This window comes from Aspergillus nomiae (assembly GCF_001204775.2).
Source record: "Aspergillus nomiae NRRL 13137 chromosome Unknown contig00498, whole genome shotgun sequence".
Taxonomy (NCBI): domain Eukaryota; kingdom Fungi; phylum Ascomycota; class Eurotiomycetes; order Eurotiales; family Aspergillaceae; genus Aspergillus; species Aspergillus nomiae.
The window spans coordinates 1-21,810 of NW_015378553.1; the positions used below are offsets into that span (position 1 = coordinate 1).

At 44.3% G+C, this 21,810-nt stretch overlaps 6 protein-coding genes across 6 annotated transcripts; 5 read left to right on the plus strand and 1 right to left on the minus strand.

Annotated features, from left to right (window-relative positions):
• Positions 1–4,992: 4,992 nt before the first annotated feature.
• Positions 4,993–5,842, plus strand: ANOM_011044 (uncharacterized protein; the record flags this gene model as incomplete). Its single annotated transcript, XM_015556300.1, has 3 exons — positions 4,993–5,208; positions 5,316–5,697; positions 5,751–5,842. The coding sequence occupies 3 exons, from the start codon at positions 4,993–4,995 to the stop codon at positions 5,840–5,842; spliced, it is 690 nt and encodes a 229-aa protein (XP_015402000.1).
• A 3,680-nt stretch (positions 5,843–9,522) lies between these two features.
• ANOM_011045 (alpha/beta hydrolase) lies at positions 9,523–10,434 on the plus strand (the record flags this gene model as incomplete). The annotated part of the gene is made up of 1 exon (XM_015556301.1): positions 9,523–10,434. One exon carries the CDS (start codon positions 9,523–9,525, stop codon positions 10,432–10,434), a length of 912 nt encoding a protein of 303 aa, XP_015401999.1.
• Positions 10,435–11,229: 795 nt separating this feature from the next.
• ANOM_011046 (uncharacterized protein) lies at positions 11,230–13,349 on the plus strand (the record flags this gene model as incomplete). The annotated part of the gene is made up of 3 exons (XM_015556302.1): positions 11,230–11,414; positions 11,478–12,688; positions 12,754–13,349. The coding sequence occupies exons 1-3, from the start codon at positions 11,272–11,274 to the stop codon at positions 13,347–13,349; spliced, it is 1,950 nt and encodes a 649-aa protein (XP_015402002.1). The 5' UTR covers positions 11,230–11,271.
• Positions 13,350–13,636: 287 nt separating this feature from the next.
• On the minus strand, positions 13,637–16,325 carry ANOM_011047 (uncharacterized protein; the record flags this gene model as incomplete). Its single annotated transcript, XM_015556303.1, has 5 exons — positions 13,637–14,142; positions 14,193–14,671; positions 14,777–14,937; positions 15,008–15,522; positions 16,076–16,325. 5 exons carry the CDS (start codon positions 16,323–16,325, stop codon positions 13,637–13,639), a joined length of 1,911 nt encoding a protein of 636 aa, XP_015402001.1.
• A 2,736-nt stretch (positions 16,326–19,061) lies between these two features.
• ANOM_011048 (class II aldolase/adducin family protein) lies at positions 19,062–20,062 on the plus strand (the record flags this gene model as incomplete). Its single annotated transcript, XM_015556304.1, has 3 exons — positions 19,062–19,269; positions 19,337–19,644; positions 19,706–20,062. 3 exons carry the CDS (start codon positions 19,062–19,064, stop codon positions 20,060–20,062), a joined length of 873 nt encoding a protein of 290 aa, XP_015401998.1.
• Positions 20,063–20,618: 556 nt separating this feature from the next.
• Positions 20,619–21,420, plus strand: ANOM_011049 (uncharacterized protein; the record flags this gene model as incomplete). The annotated part of the gene is made up of 3 exons (XM_015556305.1): positions 20,619–21,034; positions 21,086–21,157; positions 21,237–21,420. The coding sequence occupies 3 exons, from the start codon at positions 20,619–20,621 to the stop codon at positions 21,418–21,420; spliced, it is 672 nt and encodes a 223-aa protein (XP_015401997.1).
• Between the last annotated feature and the right edge of the window lie 390 nt (positions 21,421–21,810).

Sequence of the window (21,810 nt, forward strand, 5' to 3'; positions counted from 1 at the left end):
GTTAATAAGGCTTATATATATTTATTAATATATTAAGTTTAGAACCTTGACTCACTCTAGATATCTGGGGAACATCCAATTGCCAGCACTGGGCAATCGCCAACTGATACCTTTAAACAAAGAATGGACCCTAAGAGACAAAAGTAGTTAAGATTAGGGACTAGCGTACAATATGATTGGATAGAGGGAAACTCGTAAGTCCAAGATTTCCTGAGCATGATCGATCGAGTTCAGATATTATTGAAGGCTAAGTACCGGACTAAAAAAAGACCAAAAAATTCTTCGGAGTAGCGCCTTAGCCCATCTCACCATGAGCCTACCAAGGTGCTAATCATCTTTTTTAGTCGATTTGATATAATTTATATTATGATTTTCTCTCGGGGAGCCTCATCTAGAAAACACATCTACGCTGCGATACGGGAGAGTTTGGCGATCATCCTTTGAGCGGAAGACATGTCATGCAAAGGCGGTTGCCCGTAAATGCAAGAGAACCTTGGAATCCAAGATGATAGGGGAATATAGTAATCAGTCGCAGGATCAGCAATTGGCTGCGCCTCTCAGGGTCCAAAACGATGCCCCACGACAAGCTTCTTTTCAGGGGCTTGAAGGGGCAATGATAGCCGGTCGCGGAAACTGATCAATGTTAGTCTCTGATTGCGCCACCCATCGGCTGTATTCTTTTTTATTTCACTGCAAATCCGACGCGTCCCGTGCGCATATCCACCATTATACTCGCATGTCCCCGACAATATTGGCAGGACACATATGCTGTGCTCCCCGTTGAATTATCGGCCTTTCGGAAGGTCGAACAGGATGGGTGGCAGACTATGACAATTGCAATGCAACAGCTAAATTTGGCCCAGACGCCAAAGTGGAGCGATTCGGTCAACCGCGGATATTCGGGCACGCAGATTCCGCGGGTGGCCTTCCCCACATCACTATTGCCCGTAAACATCGAATTCGCTTGCTGCCCAGTGGCACAACCATTCATGCACATCATATGAAGTACCGAGAATTCAATAATTCACATCTTATAACTATTTAAATGAGGAAGTAGAATAGTTCGGGAGGGGGTATTATCATTATCAGAGCGTATTATTCTGCCTGTCATGCAAAACGGCGAAAGCGAGGACACTTTTAACATCGGACCACCCCAACCTTGCAATTGGCAACCTCAGGAGACCATGGTAGATTCTATTAGAAAATCTATAATAATAGAAGATATGGCGATACCTTTACAATATTCAAGACAAGTTTATATATTGTAGCCTTCCAGAAAAGAAGAACTCAGAGCTATTCTTGGTAACCCTACACCTCTATTAGTACAATGTTTCATCCCCTCGACCTCTATTGTGCTAATATATCTAGCGGTGTTATAGGATTTATTCTAAGTTTAACTCCCCTTGTCTATGAGCTGATAGAATAGTAAAGGGCCGAGAAATTTAGGACAGCGACAATATTTTTAAATTATATATTAAATATTAAACCCAGCTAACTTATTTTATTCAGTGGTATCGTCTACTTCTTTGGAGAATTACTTATAATTCTAGCCACGGTTCTTAAATTTATTCTAGAAAATACCTTTATCTTCGTAGTCTTTTTATCTTACGGTACATAGATAAGATAGATATCTTCTATTTATATACTTAATACTTTATTAACATATTAATAGCCGTATTTTAGCTTTCCTTAGTAGTAATATTAACGCTATTCTACGGCGCCTATACAGTATATAAGTTATCAAACTCTAGAAACCCCGGGTTCAACAACTTTTTATAATACGTATTTATCTAGTAAATATCTTGGATATATTAATAGATTTCTAAACTCTAGCATTCTTTAAGATCTTCATAGGTATTTTATACTTTATCTATTTAATATATAATATATAAACTAATCTTTATTTCATGGTTATTTTTTTTACCCTCACGCTTGGGTTTAGCTTTCTCGTAGAAACGTTATGGTAATTAACCAATGGAAACGCAGATTTATCCAGGTTATTAAAAAAGGCCAATATTACCTTTATCTGTTGTATCAAACCGGCGCCTTTCCATATTATACAAAATAACCTGGCTGACAAGTATTCTATATCGGATAAAGATAGGTGGTACCTACCTGTTTGTAGGAGCCATGTCAGGATAGTACTTCCTCCTAGTTTAAATACTTACCAGTATTGATTTTCTATTCACCCTTCCAGTTAGTAATCTCAGCTGTATAATTCGTGGTACAAGTAACAAAGGTGCCAAAGAGGTATAACTACGAACAACTTTAAATAGCGACTTTCTAAAGCGCTATATATACCTCCCAGATTTCAATTAACCTACATTATGCTAGTATAGCGCATTCCTAGATTCTAAATACTATTCGATTACTATTTCTTAGATAACACGGTCACTTGTTACTGCTGAGCTACTTCCAGTATCTAACAATAGTAACGAGGCGAGTTAGTATGTGAAAGCAGACGTACTAGAAATCCTAGTATTGGGAATTCTAGTAGTTAGTAAGGGGACGAAAGGTATTGGATAATTTTGACTCATCCGACACTCACACCACTTCTTATGAACTTAAGTATGCCCAGGTTTATGTAAAAGCCATGCATCATATATCTTCTTTAATTAGACTTGAGATTTTAATATGTACTGCCAATATAGTCCGTCATCTGGAACTATATGTATAAATGACATTCCCGCCATCGTTGTCTAGTTAGTCTAGGCTTCATAGCAGCCTAAGTTACTTTGATACTACCTAAAGTATCTAGACACAATTCTAGAAACTTCATTGTACCCCCGCGGCTTCAAGGGATTGCAAATAGCATAATATATATATTTTTTAGATTGGAGTTTTCATAGTAACAGAGACATAAAAGTAAGGAAGATCTGTGCTTTACCTCTGGGCTTGGTTATACAACAGAATAAAATGTGCAGTGTAATGTTTATATGAAAAACCTACAATATATAACATGCCCTACAATGCGGGGACTCTGCAAATATAATATATAAAGGTATATCTCTCTATATACTAGCTGGGTAGAACCTGCTGTGAAACTTAGCAACCCTTTAGTAAAAGCTATCTATATAAAGAAAAACATTCCCCTATTCCAGGTTTATCGTCGATAAACCAGTTCTACAAAATTAAACAGCGAAGCTTCAGCTATCACTATATATAAAATCCCCGCACCTAGTTTAGGTTTAAAGGTAAGCCTTTACAAGCATAGCTCCTTCGTAGGCCACTAATTATTCCCTTACACAACCTATAATATAGTTACTTATGCTAACTTCCAAGCTATTGGACAAGTCTTTCAATATTACTTCAGCTGCTTAACTAGACAATACCACTCCCACTACACCCCCGAAAAGAACTACTCAACACTTTTCTTAGAGATTCTACAATAAAAAAATACAATAATATAGATTTTCTTGAGCCCTTCTATAGGTAACATAAACATATTAAGCTTAAGGTACTTGAGACGCTTATATAAAGAATTATCAAAACTTTAGCAGAGAAGATAAAGGTTTATAGTAGGAAAAAAGAGCAAGAGACTAATCAAGTTTAGGTACACTAGCAAGGGAGCAATTGAGCGAGCTAAAGCAATGCCTTTGGTATATAATAATACCAACCGTCAATTTACTTTCCTTATAAGACCTACATATTAAGGCTTCTTCTAAGCGAGCAGCTTATCAATGTCGTTGACATTTGATATAGCAGAGTCGGCTTTCTGGATATTTATATATAAACACGGAACCCTTAGATAAATTTAAAATAAAACAACCCCAATACCGGCTATAAAGCTCTGCGCGACGCCTTACTGGAGATAGAGTTTCCATATACGCACCAGTAGGCTCTAAATTTCCTACATGGAATGAAAAATGAAAACTACTCTTAAAGTAATATTCCCTGCTTGCATACAGCTGGAAGTTCAAAATCCTGGTAAATAAACTAACTCTACACCACTTTACAGAGAATACCCGATGACTGTCGTGCCGGATACTTGTATTTGCTGCTGGAGCTTAAACTCATTATTAGAAACCAATTCACTAATTACTGGGTACTTTAACAAGAATCTATTTTCCCAGCTCTCAAGATTACCTAACTTATCTTGAGTAAGATCCTTTATATCGTCCAAAAGACCCTTAAGATCTTTAGTAAGTATTTCTTTATTAAAGCTTTGCAAGGCCAGTCCACGAGTCGCGTCCCGTCCCATAAAATTCTCGTATAGTCCTCCCTTAAAATTAAGTTAACTATAACATATAATGTTTTGCCAATACAACGATAGCTAAAAATATATTATATAACATACTAGCCCATAGAAATTTTTGCTTATACTTACGTTGAATATACAACGGTGTACAGTAATATAGATTCTATTACTATTGGTACCATTGAAAGCGAGAAGGTCTATTAATATAAAGATATAGAAAAAGAGCGGTAAAGATAAAGTTTGAGAAACAATAGAAGCACTGCGGTGGGAGCGCGTATAGACTAATATAAATACCAGTAAAAGGACTATGGCTTAAAGGATAGTCATTGCTACTTCATCCAGCAAACCACGGTAGAAATCTAAATATTTCTAGCATAGAATAAAAATGAACATAGCAGATAGATACTCCATCCTAGCAGGACAAAATACCCCTCCAATTTATACTGATTAATTGGTCCATGTTTTGTTAGTTAATCATATATTTCGGTTCATCTACGGACGAAAGCCGCGGGAGCTAGTAAAACCGTTTCTAGCCAGTCAGGCAGGTAGGGCTATAGTTGCCCGAGGAGATTTCGCTTCCGAGGTACCTTTTCCTAACTTTATTTATCCCTTATCCTTACTAAAATTGGATGGGTAACTCTTATGTGATGTAGAATTACTGTGGCAAACGGCTCTACTTCCGAGGCATGCTAGTAGAGCATTAAGAATAAGTCATTCTAACAATCAAGTTTACACCTCCATCGACCATTTACTCTGCGGTTAACTGCTTAGCACTCATTTTCCTTCTTCACAGGATGTCAACACCGGTGGTTAGAACAGTGGGCGTGATTGGGACCGGTGTCATAGGTGCAAGTTGGATCGCTCTTTTCCTCGCGAAAGGCCTCAAAGTAATCGTTACCGACCCTGATCCCGATGCTCCGGCAAAGCTTTCAACATTCCTACATGATGCCTGGCCAAGTTTCGTTATAGCAGGCCTTGCACCAGAGGCAAGCCTCTCAAATTACGAGTTTGTAGAGGAAATAGACGAATATTTGGCAGAAATTGATTTTATCCAAGAGGCAAACCGTTCATTCCACCCTAAACATCTTAACACGCCTATGTACTAACATGGATTTAGAACAGCCTTGAGGGTTTCAAATTTAGGAGAAAGCTTTTGGCACGTCTGGACCAAAAGACACCACCCGCAACTGTGATCTGTTCCTCTCAACCAGGAATCCCTTCTGAGCTGGTATGCGAATGCAACCATCGTCCCGGCCGCGTCCTCATCGGCCATCCTACCAGCTTACCCCATTTGCTACCAATAATAGAGGTTACTATCCACCCTGAGACGCAAATAAACCATGCTATTGCCGCAACAGGCTTTTATCGCTCCCTTGGCGGAATGCCCCTCCTTGTACGGGAGGGCTCCATTGACTTGGGTGGGAATAGATTACGGGCCGCCCTTCTTGGTGAAACTTATGATTTGGTTCATCGAGGCGTGGTATCTGTGGCTGATATTGGTCAGTTCTCACGCGTTCCATGTACAGGCAAACTCTAATGCTTTGTTAACTAGGCATCGTCATGACTGGGCTTCAATGGGCATTTGCTGGTCCTTTTAGAACTAACGGCGTTAGCACGATTGGGACTTGCCCCCATATATGGTAAAGTGCTAGGTCAAAAGTATTGTAACACGCGGATTTCGGCCTCCGAGGCACTCTTTTTAAACCTCTACATGTCAACACAATACAATCAAAAGGCTTTTAAGCTCATAGTAAACTCTATATATTTCTAAATTCAATATTTAGTGTATTCTATAAATTTAGTATACTATCCACAGGGAAATAGTTAAACAGAGAGAATAAATCAGATACTCGAACAATATTTGCGATACTATATCAATTACTAATAGAATAATTGGGTAAATCTGTTATCAGTAGCACAGTTTTGTTACGCCCGGGGCTTCGTCAAGTCCTAAACCAGTAAGCTAACCACGTGTAGTAACACTCACCTGTAGTCGATCGTGACCACTACTATTGGGAATCGTATCTAGGTACGTTGGTCGTAACTTGAGTCGTGGACAGGGCAAGGTCGGTTGACGATACTGGACTTGAGTTCAAAGGGCCAGGCCTACTAAGTACGTATACTCAGTAGTTGAAGATTGCGAACGAGTTGAGACTGGTTTACTAGCAAAGGTAAATCCGTAGTAACAATGTTTATTGATCACGAAGAACTAAACTAAGTACATGAATGAGCGTCCTTATATATTTCCTTCTGTGGTACCTTTCTGTATACCATCTGTGGTACTTATGCTGGTACCCCAGGTACCATACTATATACCATTCATGGTACTCTAGCTGGTACTTCGTCACGTGATGTTCGTGGGCGTTTCTGTGGATGTCTTGTTACTACACGAAAGGTATGTCCGTGTTCACCCACGTTGGCGCTTTAGTCGGTGTTACCGTACTAACACCGAGAAACCCTATTATCATGGTTCGCCTGACATCGAGGTCCTTAACATTATCGTGTCTCATAATGTTCACGTGTTTGGTTATTATCGCTTGGATAATATTCTGCCGTCGGTAACATTTACCGCTCTTATCGTTATCGTAGCCAGTATATTATCTGACAGTGCCGCACTAGGCCGGGGTCCGTAACAGAAATGATCACTTTGACAGCAGATCCAGAAGATACTTAGTATCAACCGCTATAATTTACTGGGATTTTGAATCAAATTGATTACTCAGTTAAGAAGAAGTGTGATAAGATAATCCTTCTGTCAGGTAATGAGTTGGGTGGAACTCGTCCAAACGTATTTGATCTACCGGATAAATCCTTTGTCCGCATCCGAGTGACTCCCCCACGGTTGAAAATACTAAATTGGTGGGCCATAACCTATACCATGGGAGATCAACCTGGAGAAAACGATTATTCACTACATTATCCTTATTATATTATACAAGGTCTGCAGGCGCTTTTCATCCCCTAGCCAGCGACTCGCCAACGAAATGTAAGCCTATTAAAGGCAAATATGAGTCCACCGCGGCAAGATGTCTTGGTACACTGAATTTTATTTCATACCAGATAAAAAAATTCCTGGACTTGATGGTTCCACTGCGGCGCTAAGCCTCTCACTGATAGAACGTTAAAGACAGTGGAGAAATGGAATTTTAGTGCCGCAAGCTCATTTCCCCCTACCCTCACCCCACTAGAGCTTGAAATTGGAATTTAACTGGTTCATAGAATGTACTCGAATCTGAACGATCGCTAAAAACAAAAATATTCAGTAAAGTTGAAAACTTTTTAAAGGTCAAAGCCTCTTTTTACTTATATCAGACAGTCAATTTTTATTTAGTCTCATAGCCCTACTTTATCAACCTAATATAGCAAAACAAGCAACAGAGGTGTAGCTACATGGCAGTATTATTTTTAAGGCTTAGAAACAAGGTCAGGTAATCTCCATATCACAACGGTATCACACCAGAAGATAGAAAAAACCTAACAACCTAAAACTAGCCTCATTCTAGATCAGCATTTCATTTCAATCCTCAGATTTATATCATTCAAGGAATAACTAAATCCTGAATCTTCTCTTAAAAGTGTGAACAGTATCTTTCCATTATCTTAAAATAGTGATTTGTGTCTTCTTCCAACGGGGTCGTTGTAATTTTGGAAGTAAAGTTTACACCAAGCTCAACTGAACTGTAAACTAAGGTACCAGATCGCTGCAAATTCGAACATACTATCTATAGAAGTGATTAAAGATTAACTAAATCTTCTCAGGCTTTAGATCTAAACATCAGTAAATACATATATAGTAACATCGATAATTTAAAATTTTAAATTCTAATATATCTCTAAATTGCTAGTTCTATATGATAGTACCGCGGTGAGACGGGAAACCCATATATTTAACCCAGGCGGAGAGGTCAATATAATTCTGCAATACCCGGAATATCACTTGGCACCTTAAAACGATCATAAGGAACCGCCTGTCGAGGAAGCGCCTACTGAAGAGCCTCCTACTAAGAAGCCTTTTGTTGAGGAGCCCATCATATTCAAAGAGCAACTTGCAGAGGTATGTACCAGTATTGTCCTTTATAATAAATAAAAAAAGGGTAGTAGTGAACAAACCAAGCTTACCATACCTAAATTTTAAAATAAGGAACACGTGAAAACGCAGGATTTTCGTATCTAAGTATCGGCAAAACACCTAATCCTAGCTTTACCTGTATTCCAGAAAGCACTTACTAAGGGCTAGAAAGAAGGTTTTTATCTACCTAAAAAGGGAGCAGTTGAGATTACTATCAGCGGCTAGGATCTTAAGACTCTTAATTTTAATAAATATTTTTTACTCTCGGCCTCTAAACTTATCTCGGGAAATAAGTCTGGAACTGCTTGCTAAAGTTACTATACTAGCAGACTACTACCAGCGCCAAACTTTGGTTCAATATTTCGCAGACAGGTGGATCAAAAGCTTGAGAGTTAATCTTCCCACGACATATTCCCGCGGTTCGATACTCTAGATATAGATATCATAGGTCTTCAGGCAATCATATGAATTTAAAAAATGTACATTACTTACTATCTCACAGAGTAGCAATCGCATAACAAATCTTGGGTTGCCAATTCTAGAACAAGTAATAGGTAAGGCCCAGGAATCCTGATCTGGGAGAATATAATAACAATCGCCTAGATAAAATGAACATGCGCAGATAGAGGCACGAACAGAGAGAAACCAGCAGCAAGAGGGGATACGTCATAGCAAGGCCCTCTTTGTACTGCACCTATCCTATAACGGTCATTCTTGTCCTAGTCTAGTCCTGAGATCAGTAGTAATAATTAGCCAGTCTAAGGCTGGTGCTAATCAGTCTGAGGCGAGCGAAGGTCAGCGATATAACGCGAAGGAAATCTCTTAAGGTTTCGACCGTAGAAGGTCGCGAAAGGATTGAAGTGCCATCCCTCGTCTTCCTCGGAAAATAACGGAGGTCTTCATTGGGTAGCGAAACTTGACCAAGAACCAGGAAGCTTAGTGTTTCTCCGCCTTTTTCGGTTCCGGCGGTCCACAGGAAATTCCACAGCATGTCGGTTCCGGGGTCACTCACATCCAAATACCAAGATAATCTATTCTAATAGGAGAAGGACCGAGGTTTCTCCAATCCCTACACCCTGCAGATACATAATAGGGCAAAACTACTGTTTTCCCGATGCTTCCCAAGTTGCGCCTTTTAACACGCGACCTTGCGCCTGGCCTGAAAAAGACTGAAAGGTAAAATCCCGCCTCGCATAGTTTCAACGTCTCCCTCCTCCGGACTTACGACCTCTCCACTGCCTTCTTATCTCTTAAAATGGGGGCAATTGAAGATCTCAAGATACCTAGCTCTCGGGATCACAGTCTACAGATTGCCCTGTCAATCTTTTCTCCTGAAAACTGTCTCCGACCACGGCCAGTGATTGTTATGTGCCATGGCATTGGTGCGATCAAGGCAGCCGGTCTGGCTCCATTCGCATCGGCCTTCGCTGCCAAGGGTTACTATGCAATAACTTTCGACTATTTACACTTTGGAGAAAGCGATGGACAACCACGCAATTTCCTGTCAATCTCGGGCGAGCTACAGGATTTTCGTGACGTTATCGCCTGGGCTCGACAACAGCCTGACCGATTTGATCCAAAACAAATCGTTGTCTGGGGATCTAGCTTTGGGGGCATGCACACCACTGCCATAATAGCGTCTGACCATGAGCTCGCTGGCGCCATCGCACAGTGTCCCTGCGTTGACAGTTTCGCAGCCGCAAAGAGGCAGCCTTTGTTGAAGTCTCTTCGTATCACTCAAATGGCGATATCTGACGGCATACGCTCATTATTCGGGAAGGAGCCAATCTACATAAATCTGACAGGGAATGGATCATCTGGATCAGCAATTGCCCTGATGGAAGGCTCGGAGGTGATTCAAGGGTGGCAGAGAATCAGTCCGTCAGATGTCGCCTTCCCAAACATCATAACCGCTCGGTCCTTACTCGAATTTCCCATGCACCGTCCAGTGTTAGGCGTCAAGAAGAGCAAGAAGCCGTATCTCATTGTTCTTCCAACCTATGACAACGAGGCACCTTTGGAGGCAGCCGAGGCTGCAGTACGAAATGCCCCGTTGGGAGAGGGTTTGAGAGTTCCGGGGGGGCATTTTGACTTATATGCTGGTGGCATTGCGTTTGATGCCAATCTTTCGGGTCAGCTCGCATTTCTCGATCGTATTCTTGTCTGATTCAACCCATTTTCAATAACTATGCTATATTCTCCAGTAAATACAGCTTATTTTATTGGGTTCATTTGCAGGTTAATCACAGAATCCTGAATCACTATTTTTGCAAAGAATCTACACAATGTAGCCTCTCTCCCTTTTTCCTAGGATACTGTCAACCGGAACCGTGCCAACTACCTTGAGTTAACGTAATCCACAAGCGGTGTGATCACATTAACGTATTCGGAAAGCGAGCGTTCCACGTAACCGAGCGTTCTAACCCCGTATCCCATATAAAATGACCATTTTTATATATCGGATATCTCAGCAACAAGAAGTCCAGAGAAGCTGTACTCTAGTACTAAGAGTTTTAAACCATATAATTATCTAATAGACTAGATATAAGACTTTTTAGTTCTATAATTCTCTCAATATAATAACTGCAATATATATTATTGTATATTTTATTGAATCTTATATTATAACAGTCTAAAATATATTAAAAAAGGTCTATTAGAGCTCTAAGACCTAATATATAACATATATTAGTAAATTAAGCATTGGATACTTCTCACTGTTGGGATATTTGGATTAGAAAAGGGCTATTTTATATGGGATATTGGGTTGGAACGCTCGGTTACGTGGAACGCTCGCTTTCCGAATACGTTAGATATTGCTTACGTCCACAAAGTGGGTCTGTGTGGATTTCACGCCGCCACTGCCGAGGTAAAACGGCAAGGGAACTTCAGATGCGACCCTCGACAAAAACCTCTCGAGCATCGTGAGATAGGCTAGTGTACTTTTTCATTGATATGAAGCACATACGTGCTCCGAAGCGCCGCAAACAGAACAGCAGCTGTGATGACTGTCGTCGGGCCCGAGTTGGCTGTGATGCTTCTGACTTGGCTGGAGATTCTCGAGTCGGAACCGTGCCTTGCTCTCGTTGTAAAGACCGGAAGCGAACTTGCACCTTTAACGTCAGTGAAAGTCCCCACAACCCCATGGTTTGGCTATTAGTTTCGTTAATTATCAATAAGGCTACAGTGGCTCTCATCATTGCAGCCAAGGGTGTACAATCCTAACAATCGAGTCACGGGACCCCTGCAGGCCACTGCCGATTCGACTACGCTGATATCCACAGCTAAGCATGGGAACTCTGTACACGAATTCTCCACATGGCCCAATCCGTCTGAGATGGGCTTACAGTTGCAAAAGCTATACTGGGATACATTTGACCCATTATTTACTTCTTGGGTTGCTGGCGCGTGCAATTTCTACGACAGTCCAGGCCTCGATTATAACGGTCTAAGCATCTTCGATCTCTGCGTCAAGCTAGATCGCGAAATAAACTCCATTGAGCAAGACCCCGGTGATATTCCCTCGGGGAGGCAACAGGCATTAGGGTCCTCTGAGAAGAAAGAGATAGAAGCCAGAGCAGTTGCCATTACAACGATCCACTGCTTTTGCGTACGATGGCTTTCCGTTATTTACCCTGAGCTACGAAAGACCCCATTGAACGCATGGCATGAGCATATGATGCGCGCTCTATGGCGTAAGTCTCGAAAGTTCATGTTGAAAGCCATCAATGTAAGGTCCTATCAGTCTGTATTCTCTCTTATTCTATTTGGTCTTACTCCTGTCCCTATCGGCGTAGGAGAGGACGAGGAGATGGAAGGTTTGTCAGGCTCACTTTGCTTTCAAGTAGCGTTACACCATATTTACAGCCTCAGATGCCGGCGTGAGACATTGAAATTTTCGACATCCAAAGTGATAACAAAAGATTCAACAGTAACGTCTCATGTGTCGGATCATAGTATCACTGGTATGCAATGCTACTCAAATCTTCATTATGAGAACATGATGTACGCTGCTGGCATCGTTATCGACACGACGTCCTCTGTTACACTCGACTATAAGCCCGTTCTGGCTGTCGGAAACCTAGGGATGGATAAGGAGCTTTTTTTCGAAGTGATAAAGACTAGAGCTTCTATCACTCACGAAAGATGGCAGAAAGGGTTGCTGCTTCAAGCCTCAACGATAGGCGATACTGAAGCGGACGAAATAAACATGTGTGCTAGCCAATGGAAGCTTTATTTGTGGAAGGCTGTGGCTGCTCTGAAAGAGGCGCTACGAGATGGTTGCAGTGAAGACCTTATTCATGCTGCTTTCAGCGCCGTTCTCTGTGCCATGGAACGATTCCGACTTACATATGGTCCTATGTTGGAGGCTTGTATGTGTCGGTTGGATTTTTTGGGCATTAGACAAAGATTCAACTCTTGTACGCCCTCGAGTTCTTCTATAAAATGTATTATTTCACAGGTTTTGAGGCTAATCTGTTTCTAGGGCTACTTATGTGCCACTGGTATCTTGGCGTACTTCTTTTGGTCGACGCCATCGAAGCATCTGAGAGGCCCGATCTCCTTTCTCAATTGAATTTAGCGCGAGACGACGCAGTGCAAGGTGCAATTAATGGCTTTAAGATCGGATCAACGAGTCGTTATGTTTTCTCGGATGTGATTTCCCTGGCCGGCCGCCAGACGAGAAAGGCTCAATGCCCCCTCCTGGCTATTGATCCTTACCCCGTTCATACCATCGCAAGTAGTCATTTGGTTTTGAGGATCATCACGAAAGATCATGAAGACGGAAAGATCACTGTGGAGGCATTTGAAACCCTTTTGGAAATTATCTCCAATGCATTGGAACACCTCCCGGGAACGTCTCACTCGGTCGAGGTGGCTCGACAACATGTCCGATCTGTGCAACTGAGTCTCGGAAACCAAATTTCAGCCATTCCAAATACCAATACAGATGATCAGGACTGGCAAGACGCTAACCCCGGCCCGACACTCTTGTTTTCAAATTCAATGTCCGACAATCTTTCTATTGTAAGCGACGGCCAGATGGAGGAATATATCACATTGCTTTATACTGCTTTCTAACAGCGGTCATTGTACCCCGCTTTTTCGGCGCTTTGAGCTAGCTGAAACTTCAAAGTCCAGAAGACAGCGCCAAGCAAGCCGACCCCTAGAAGTGCTGGTATCAACACCAGGTGATGTAAGATAGCGGTATTTTGATTGAAATTTCTCTGTTCTTATGGCCTTTGATATTCATACAAGTCTTCATCCCTTCGTATACGCTTCGGAACTCGCCCAGATGTACGCCGTCGGGTACTGCTATTCTGTGGAAGAGCTATATCATCTTCTTTATCTTCGCCATCATCTTCGAGTTAAATAAGCGGCGCCTCGGTTGTTGGTAGCGCTGCTTCTGCTGCTTCATTTCTTGGTCTCTTACCAAGGATACTCTCGCCGGCTAGCTGGGTCGGCTCAGATGTTGAGTGAGTGTAATTCTCCTCCTCCTCCTCCTCCTCCTCCTCCTCCTCCTCCTCATCGTCATCACTAATCAGATCGAACACCTCCTCCTTCTTTTTCTGAGCCTCCTGCTCTTCCTTTCTTGCATGGATCTCTTGTGTAGATAGGTACTCATCAATGAAGGCTAAGTCCTCCGATTTAACATCAAAGCGGGTTGTACACATCATCATCATGAGGTCCTGGGTGGTTTTTGGCTTCAGAGACCGTCGACGGAAGTGACAGATATCACGAGCAGAATTGAACAACCGCTCAACACCAGCACCGGACGTAGGCGTAGAAAGGACATCTCGTGCGAGGCTTGCGAGAATAGGTAGTTCATGCTGATGGTCCTTCCAAAATACCCGTGGGTTGATCAGACGAGTACCTATCAGAAAGGTTAGTATTTAGGAAGTGAGAGGTAGAAAGTTCACTTACTACTACCCAGATAACGCCGAAGCTCATCGTCAACACTCGTCTGAGACTGGCCAGATTGGGCAGTTGATACCATCAACTCTAGGTTGGAGACCTGTGCAGCAGAGGGTACAGTATCACATCTAGGCTGGGACTGTAAATAACGCTTCTCATATGGGATAAGGTACTTCTCGAGACGCTGGCGGTATCGAGAAGCCCACTTTGGCTCCCACTCTGGCTTCTGGAAGAATTCAATCTTATTCTGAGGCGCCATAATTGTAGCAATCGCATAAAGATCGTCACTAACATCATCCGTCGCCCCGTAATACTGCGAAAGCTTCTTCCTTGCATACTCAAGTGCTCTAAGCATCACAGTCTTCCAATTGACCTTCTTTCGCATTAGCTGTCTCTTTGACTTCTCCAGGTGAGCAAAGAGGGCATTGTAGATGCCAAATACGGTATGGATCGTGATATCCCTACTCTTTGAGACCTCGTCGGTGAAGCTAAAGAATGGTTGGGTGATTGAAAGAAGATAGTCAACTTGGCGCCATTGCTCTTCGCCCAGTTAAAGATCCACCTGGCTATATACCCGGCAGAACTCATCAAACGTTGACTGTAGCCGCTTCGCTCGCCGGAGCATCAGAAAGGTTGAATTCCAGCGGGTTTTGACATCTTGCATCGGCACAAGCTTTGGCTCCTTGGTCCGAAGCTCTAAGAAATGCTCTCGGCGCTGGGGACTCTTGTTGATCTGGACAGCAAGCTTTCGGATCTAGTAGATAAATGACTGTTAGTAAGGATAGTTAGAAGGATACGTAAGAAATAATCTTATACACTCTTACCTTAGTCAACGTGTAGATGATCTCATGATTCTCTCGGCAAGAGGGTACCGTTCCTCCAGTAAAATCCATCTCTTCTTTCTCATTCTTCGGATTAGCTTCCATCTGACCAAGAAGCTCCTTCAGGCTAAGCTGAATAACATGTGCAATACATGGCATGCGAATGATAGGTATATTGCCTGGTAGCTCAAGTGCCCGAACAGAGGTCTTGAGGCTCTCCACCAGCGTTGAGTTACTAGACGCGTTATCCGTAGTAACGGTCAATACCCGATCCTCAACCTCATGCTTCTGCAGTAGTGGAAAGAGAACGGCGCCGAGATTAACACCAGTATGCGACCCATAAACAGGTTCAAAGCCAAGTAGTATCTTGCAGTAGTTCCAGTCTTGATCGATGAAATACCCCGTAACTGCCATAAAGGCCTGGCGAAAGGGTGAGGTCCAGCAATCTAATGCAATAGAGAGCTTCCCACCTTCAGGTAGCGTTCGAAGGAGACTCTCCTGCCGCTCCTTAACGATGACTTGTAGTCAGCGCCGGATAGTAATCGATGTGGGAATTTCTGGCATGCTTGGGGCAAGGCGGATTGTTTCAACTAGAGCGCGGAACTGGGGGTGTTCAACAAGCTGGAACGGTAGCTGTAAGCTTGAGGGGAAGGTCGGAATCCTCTCAATCCAGACATCGTTAGTAAACGCAGTCTTCTGTGGTGCGAGGTGTGCCTAATGTAAACTGATATTAGTAGAAGTCTAATAGGTAGATAGAATTTGTCAATGTACCCCTTTTTGGATGAGTCTTCGAATATCTTTTGACTGTGGCGTCTTCTTCCGACACTTAACACTTCCCTGATAGTGTTTATTTATAGAAGAAGTTCCTCGGTGTCCATCTGCCGGGTGAGTAAGGGTATGATCGCATGTTTTGCACATAACCTTCGGTTCCCCGTCTGAAATAGCAGCAACTTGGTGAAAATGTTTCCAGCATTCTGCTGTTCGTGCCCCACGCTTATCCTCGAAGAGATTGCGGTTGATGCGGCTACCAAACTCAGTTTTCAACCACCATACAACGAAGTCGTCATTCACCATCTCCGTCTATAGTACGAAGCTCTTCTTTCTGAGGCCCAACGCGCTCGAGGATCTCCGGTGGGGATACGGATCGGGTGTGAGAAAAACTAATATTGGGTGTAGAACTAGGAGTATCACCGTATAAAGCATCAGGAGTGAAGGACTGGACGCTATCGGATGGAGGGAAAGGGAGATTATCCAGGGGTGTGTCCTCAAAGATAGATGAAGGATAGTGATCAGAAGACTGCGAGAGTTGACTCTGTGACATAATGAATAAAAGGTATAGGGATAAAAGAGAGGAGATGAACAGAAGAGACTTACGAGAAGCCCTGAAACTACCAGGGAAAGGATTTAGAGGAGAATAGTCAGATAGACCGGTCGGCGCGAGCTGAACGGACGCGTGGATATTTGAATATAGACCAGGTCTACTACCGCGATACGTGATAATTGGCTACTAGGACCCACAGCGCCAGGTTCTGTCAGGTTCTTCCTAGGCCGAACTGCGCAGAACCTGGCGGTTACCCTGGCAGACCTGGAGGTTGTAGCATTTCCGCAGAAATCGGCTGACTGAAGTCTTCGGCAGAATGATGCAGCCAGGTAGTTCAACAATTGTAGGCGACAAAAATAGTTAATATTAGTTGGATAATTTGAATTTTAAAAAAGCTGGAGTTACTTCTAAGAGCTAACCCTTTTACTTGAGCTTATTTTTGGCTTATTGAATTTAGATTCTAGGCGTGTATAATTTTCAGCTCTACAAAAGCATGGTAGGTTTACTCATAGTAGAAAATATATTTTTCCCTCTTCATACACTACAATCTCTACAATACACTATCTCCCTACCCACAAAGAGTAAAATAAGATAGAATTTAAGGCAAAGTGATATTTCTAGCCGAAATAATCGATTTACGAGACAATTTCATATAATTTCATATAGGAGTAGCTACCGTCGAAGACTGGTAGAGGGCGAGACCAGATCATGTGTAAATAACAGTAATAAAAAAGATGAATCAGCAATTTATGCACCCAAAATAGGAAATTTCTTGGCAAAATTATGTACTCCAGGTTCCTGCAGGTGCGAACTGGGAAGAACCTGCAGGATAGTTGGTCCGGTTCCAGTTCTAAAAAGTTGGAACCTGGGACCCGTATGGTCCGACTCCAGGTTCCAACCTGTAGGACCGGAACCGGACCATGTCGAGGTCTACCCTGGACACACGGGCTCTCTTTCCCGAAAGACCCACTAGCGGGCTAGGCCCAGATCGCCTTAAGATCGTCACACCCAATAGCCAATCATACTTATAGACTCCTGTTATGGAGACAGACCTCTAGCCCTATAGGGGTTAGCGCCGCGGTAAGTGGCGCTCCGGCAAAGAAAGCGCGTCTGTCTGGGGATAATCTGTTTTTGAAATTCCCTATAAAATTCATGGTCATTCCCCTTGACAAAAATGACGGCCATAAGATTAGTTCCCCTGATGTCAATAAAGTATATCTTGCTGCTTCAACGTAAAGGGGAAAGGTGCATCTTGCAGCTAGTAATGGTTTCTGAACGTTTGAGGTGGATCAGGAACTCTTACTGTGTCCCGTACGCGTTGGATACCATTAGCACGCAACAAGGACTCGGCAAGCCGATAACATTAGGTATTACAGTGGAACAAACTCATACGTCGGTCTTTGATTCGAAGGCGATCTACGTCGCCGGAGTTTTCTCATTTTCCTGATCTACATGTACAATGTTCCATTTTAACCGCCATAACAACCCGGTTGATTGTTCTCTTATGAAGGCAGCGGTAGGGAATCGATAATCTAATCCAAAACATATTGATGTCCTGCTCAGTCTCGATCTATTCAAGGTACCCGTACCTTGTTGCTTTGGCGGGCCCGCGCCCGCCGAAGACACCAATGAACTCTGTCTGAAGATTGCAGTCTGAGCAGATTAGCTAAATCAGTTAAAACTTTCAACAACGGATCTCTTGGTTCCGGCATCAATGAAGAACGCAGCAAAATGCGATACGTAATGTGAATTGCGGAATTCAGTGAATCATCGAGTCTTTGAACGCACATTGCGCCCTGGTATTCCGGGGGCATGCCTGTCCGAGCGTCATTGCTGCCCTCAAGCACGGCTTGTGTGTTGGGCTTCGCCCCCCGGCTCCCGGCTCCCGGGGGAGCGGGCCCGAAAGGCAGCAGCGGCACCGTGTCCGGTCCTCGAGCGTATGGGGCTTCGTCACCCGCTCTGTAGGCCCGGCCGGCGCCCGCCGGCGACCCCAATCAATCTATTCAGGTTGACCTCGGATCAGGTAGGGATACCCGCTGAACTGAAGCATATCAATAAGCGGAGGAAAAGAAATCAACAGGGATTGCCTCAGTAACGGCGAGTGAAGCGGCAAGAGCTCAAATTTGAAAGCTGGCCCCTTCGGGGTCCGCATTGTAATTTGCAGAGGATGCTTCGGGAGTGGCCCCCAGCTAAGTGCCCTGGAACGGGCCGTCATAGAGGGTGAGAATCCCGTCTGGGATGGGGTGTCCACGCCCGTGTGAAGCTCCTCCGACGAGTCGAGTTGTTTGGGAATGCAGCTCTAAATGGGTGGTAAATTTCATCTAAAGCTAAATACTGGCCGGAGACCGATAGCGCACAAGTAGAGTGATCGAAAGATGAAAAGCACTTTGAAAGGAGAGTTAAACAGCACGTGAGATTGTTGAAAGGGAAGCGCTTGCGACCAGACTCGCCCACGGGGTTCAGCCGGCATTCGTGCCGGTGTACTTCCCGCGGGCGGGCCAGCCCGGACCGAGGAACGCGTTTCGGCTCGGACGCTGGCATAATGGTCGAAAGCGACCCGGAGAAGTGGCCGACGTGGAACGCCTGGTACGGAGAACTAGGGAACCTCGGCAGGGATCTGTCCAATCTGGTCGCAATGATAATCAGCAGAACCTCCCCTGAACGACTTCATAATTGATCACCTATCGCAACTACGAGGAAGAGAATCATTCATCCTCCCACAGAAATTCAATCACCATGGCTCCCCCAACAGCAACCGAGACTGTTAGCAACATTACCGTGCAAGCCCGGCAGTCGAGTCAGGCCGCGGGCGCGGAAAAGGCCAAGGTCAAGATGCAGATGCCCAGCATGCCCAAGTTCGAAGATAAAAAGGAGGAGCGGGACTATCTCAAGGGCCGTCTAGCTGCTGCATTCCGGATCTTTGGCAAGAATGGATACGACGAGGGTATGGATGATGCACTGTCTCGCCTTGGAATAGCACAGTAGGCATGCTCACGGTTCATTTCTACTAGGTGTTGCGGGCCATATCACTCTTCGCGACCCAGTCGACCCGACGACTTTCTGGGTGAATCCCTTCGGTACTGCTTTCTCCTTGATCAAGGCTTCGGATTTGATTCAGGTCGATCACTCGGGCAAGGTCATCGACGGCGGACCTAACCGTATGCTCAACGCGGCGGCTTTCATGATTCATTCGGCTATTCATGCCGCCCGGCCGGATGTACTGTGTGCAGCTCATAGCCACAGTTTGTATGGACGCTCGTTCTGCTCGCTGGGTCGGCCACTCGATATCATTTCCCAGGACTCCTGTGCATTCCATGATGTAAGTGACCTCTCGAACCCACTATGCTGCGGAATTGAACAATTAACTCGGTCGGCAATAGGACCACGTTGTGTACAAACAGTTCAATGGCATCGTCCTCGCTGAGGAGGAAGGCAAGATAATCGCTGCGGCGCTGGGCAATAAGAAAGCAGCCCTTCTGCAGAACCACGGTCTTCTGACTGTTGGCAAGAGCATTGAAGAGACCATTTTCTGGTTCGTGAGTCTGGAGAAGTGTTGTCATGCGCAACTACTTGCCGACGCTGCGGCGACCGGTCGAGGGGGCCAGACCGTCAAGATTGACGACGCAGACGCTGCCTTCACATACAAGACTGTTGGCACGCCCCTGGCTGGATGGTTCGGCGCGAAACCGCTGTTTGATGTCATCCATAAGGAAACCAACGGAGACTATCTGGAATAGTCTAGGAACTAAATCCGTCCCCCTTGATGTCAGGTTTAAGCTTGCTATGCCTGAAGTGGGAGACTCGGATGTGGCTTCGGGTGTTTCTCTCTTTTTTCTTCAAAATCAGAATGTATATAGCGATGACAGGGGTGAACCGAGTCTAAAGAACGGAGTCTTCCCCACTTGTCCTCCAATCTCATGTTCTTCACGTTTTTCGCTCGTTGGACACAAGCTCAGACAAGCTCCGTCAGCCTTGAAGAAATCTGATCCACAAACCGGAGACTTCTCCGCGTTGGTAGCTCTTGTCCATTCCTCGTTTGGTAGAAATTAATGCGTCAATCACCGCGTTGAGGGTGCGGGGATCCACCGTTTGAACTAGCTGGCGCTTATACTGACAGTGTTTTACTTTGAAACAACACCTTATTACCCGGTCCCGACGAGCCTATTTGTTTCCACCACTGATGTGAGAGGGGAAAATGCATAAATATCAGCGATTTACCCAGCGAAATATGGAAGGTCAGCAGTGCTCAACTTACACTCACGTACCGGTTTCGCGATTACTATTCTTCAAACCATGAAGTTTCTTCTTCCTCTCCTGGCCAGCTCTGGTCTGGCCAGTGCTGCAATCTTCGGATCACCTACTACCCATACCAAACCTGATAGCTGGGGAGGCAGTGTTTCGTTGGGCCCATCCAAGTCGACCATTATCAATGCCGTTACCACTATTATTCCTGGTACTGCTCCGTCCACCCAGAATGGCGAGCTCTTCCTGTGGCCGGGCATGTCCAATGGTACTGGAGATTTGATCCAGACTACCTTGGAGAGCTGGCCTGACAACTCCTGGTGTGGAGCCACTACTGGGCAGTGGTGCGTCCGCGCCAGTGTGTTTGGATCCTTTGGTCAGCTCGATGGCACTGCCAGCCCCGTCAGCGGGTCTGAGAAGGTCCGGATTGAATACAATTTGGAGAGCGATGGAGAGACATGGAAGCAGTATGTTGCCCAGAATCGAGGATTGCTTATTCGGATGTTGACTTCTTGCAGGACTGTCACCAATGCTGACACTGGAGCTCTCCTTTCTACCTATTCTCGTGCCTCTGGCCCATACATGACCTGGTAGGTGACTCAAACAGATACTGTAAATTGACCACTTGCTGATTATAGATGGCTACGGTACCGGAACCGAGTGCGACAGTGACTGCACCGGCACTATCGCTGCTCAGCAGTGCCTCAACACGACCATCACCCTGGCCTCCGCCGATACCACCTTCGGTAGCACCATTGCCACTGCTCAGAGTGCGACTTACACAGGATTGAAGTCGAGCCAGAACGGCAAGGTCTGGGTTATTGACACTATCAACATCCCATCCATGTCTTGAGGTTGGAGTTCTATGAGGAATCGTGAACACTGTTCCAGGATGATTCTTGTATAAAATGAAAATCGCTGCAACTGGTCCTGCAAGAACATCCAGGCTCCATCTATACAATAAACACTAAACATTATTCATGCCCCTGGTAATTAATATATTGGCTACGATAACGATAAGCGGTGAATGTTACCACCGGCAAAATATTATCTAAATAATAATATTTGGGCACGTGAACATTATAGATCGTAGAATATTACGATCACGATAATATCGAGCACCTCAATATTAGGCGGACTTTAACAAGGGAACATCTCGGTGTTAGCACGATAACGCCGACGGAGAAGCAAACCTGGTAAACACAGCCATACCCTTCGTGTAGTATGTCCAACACCAACGCTA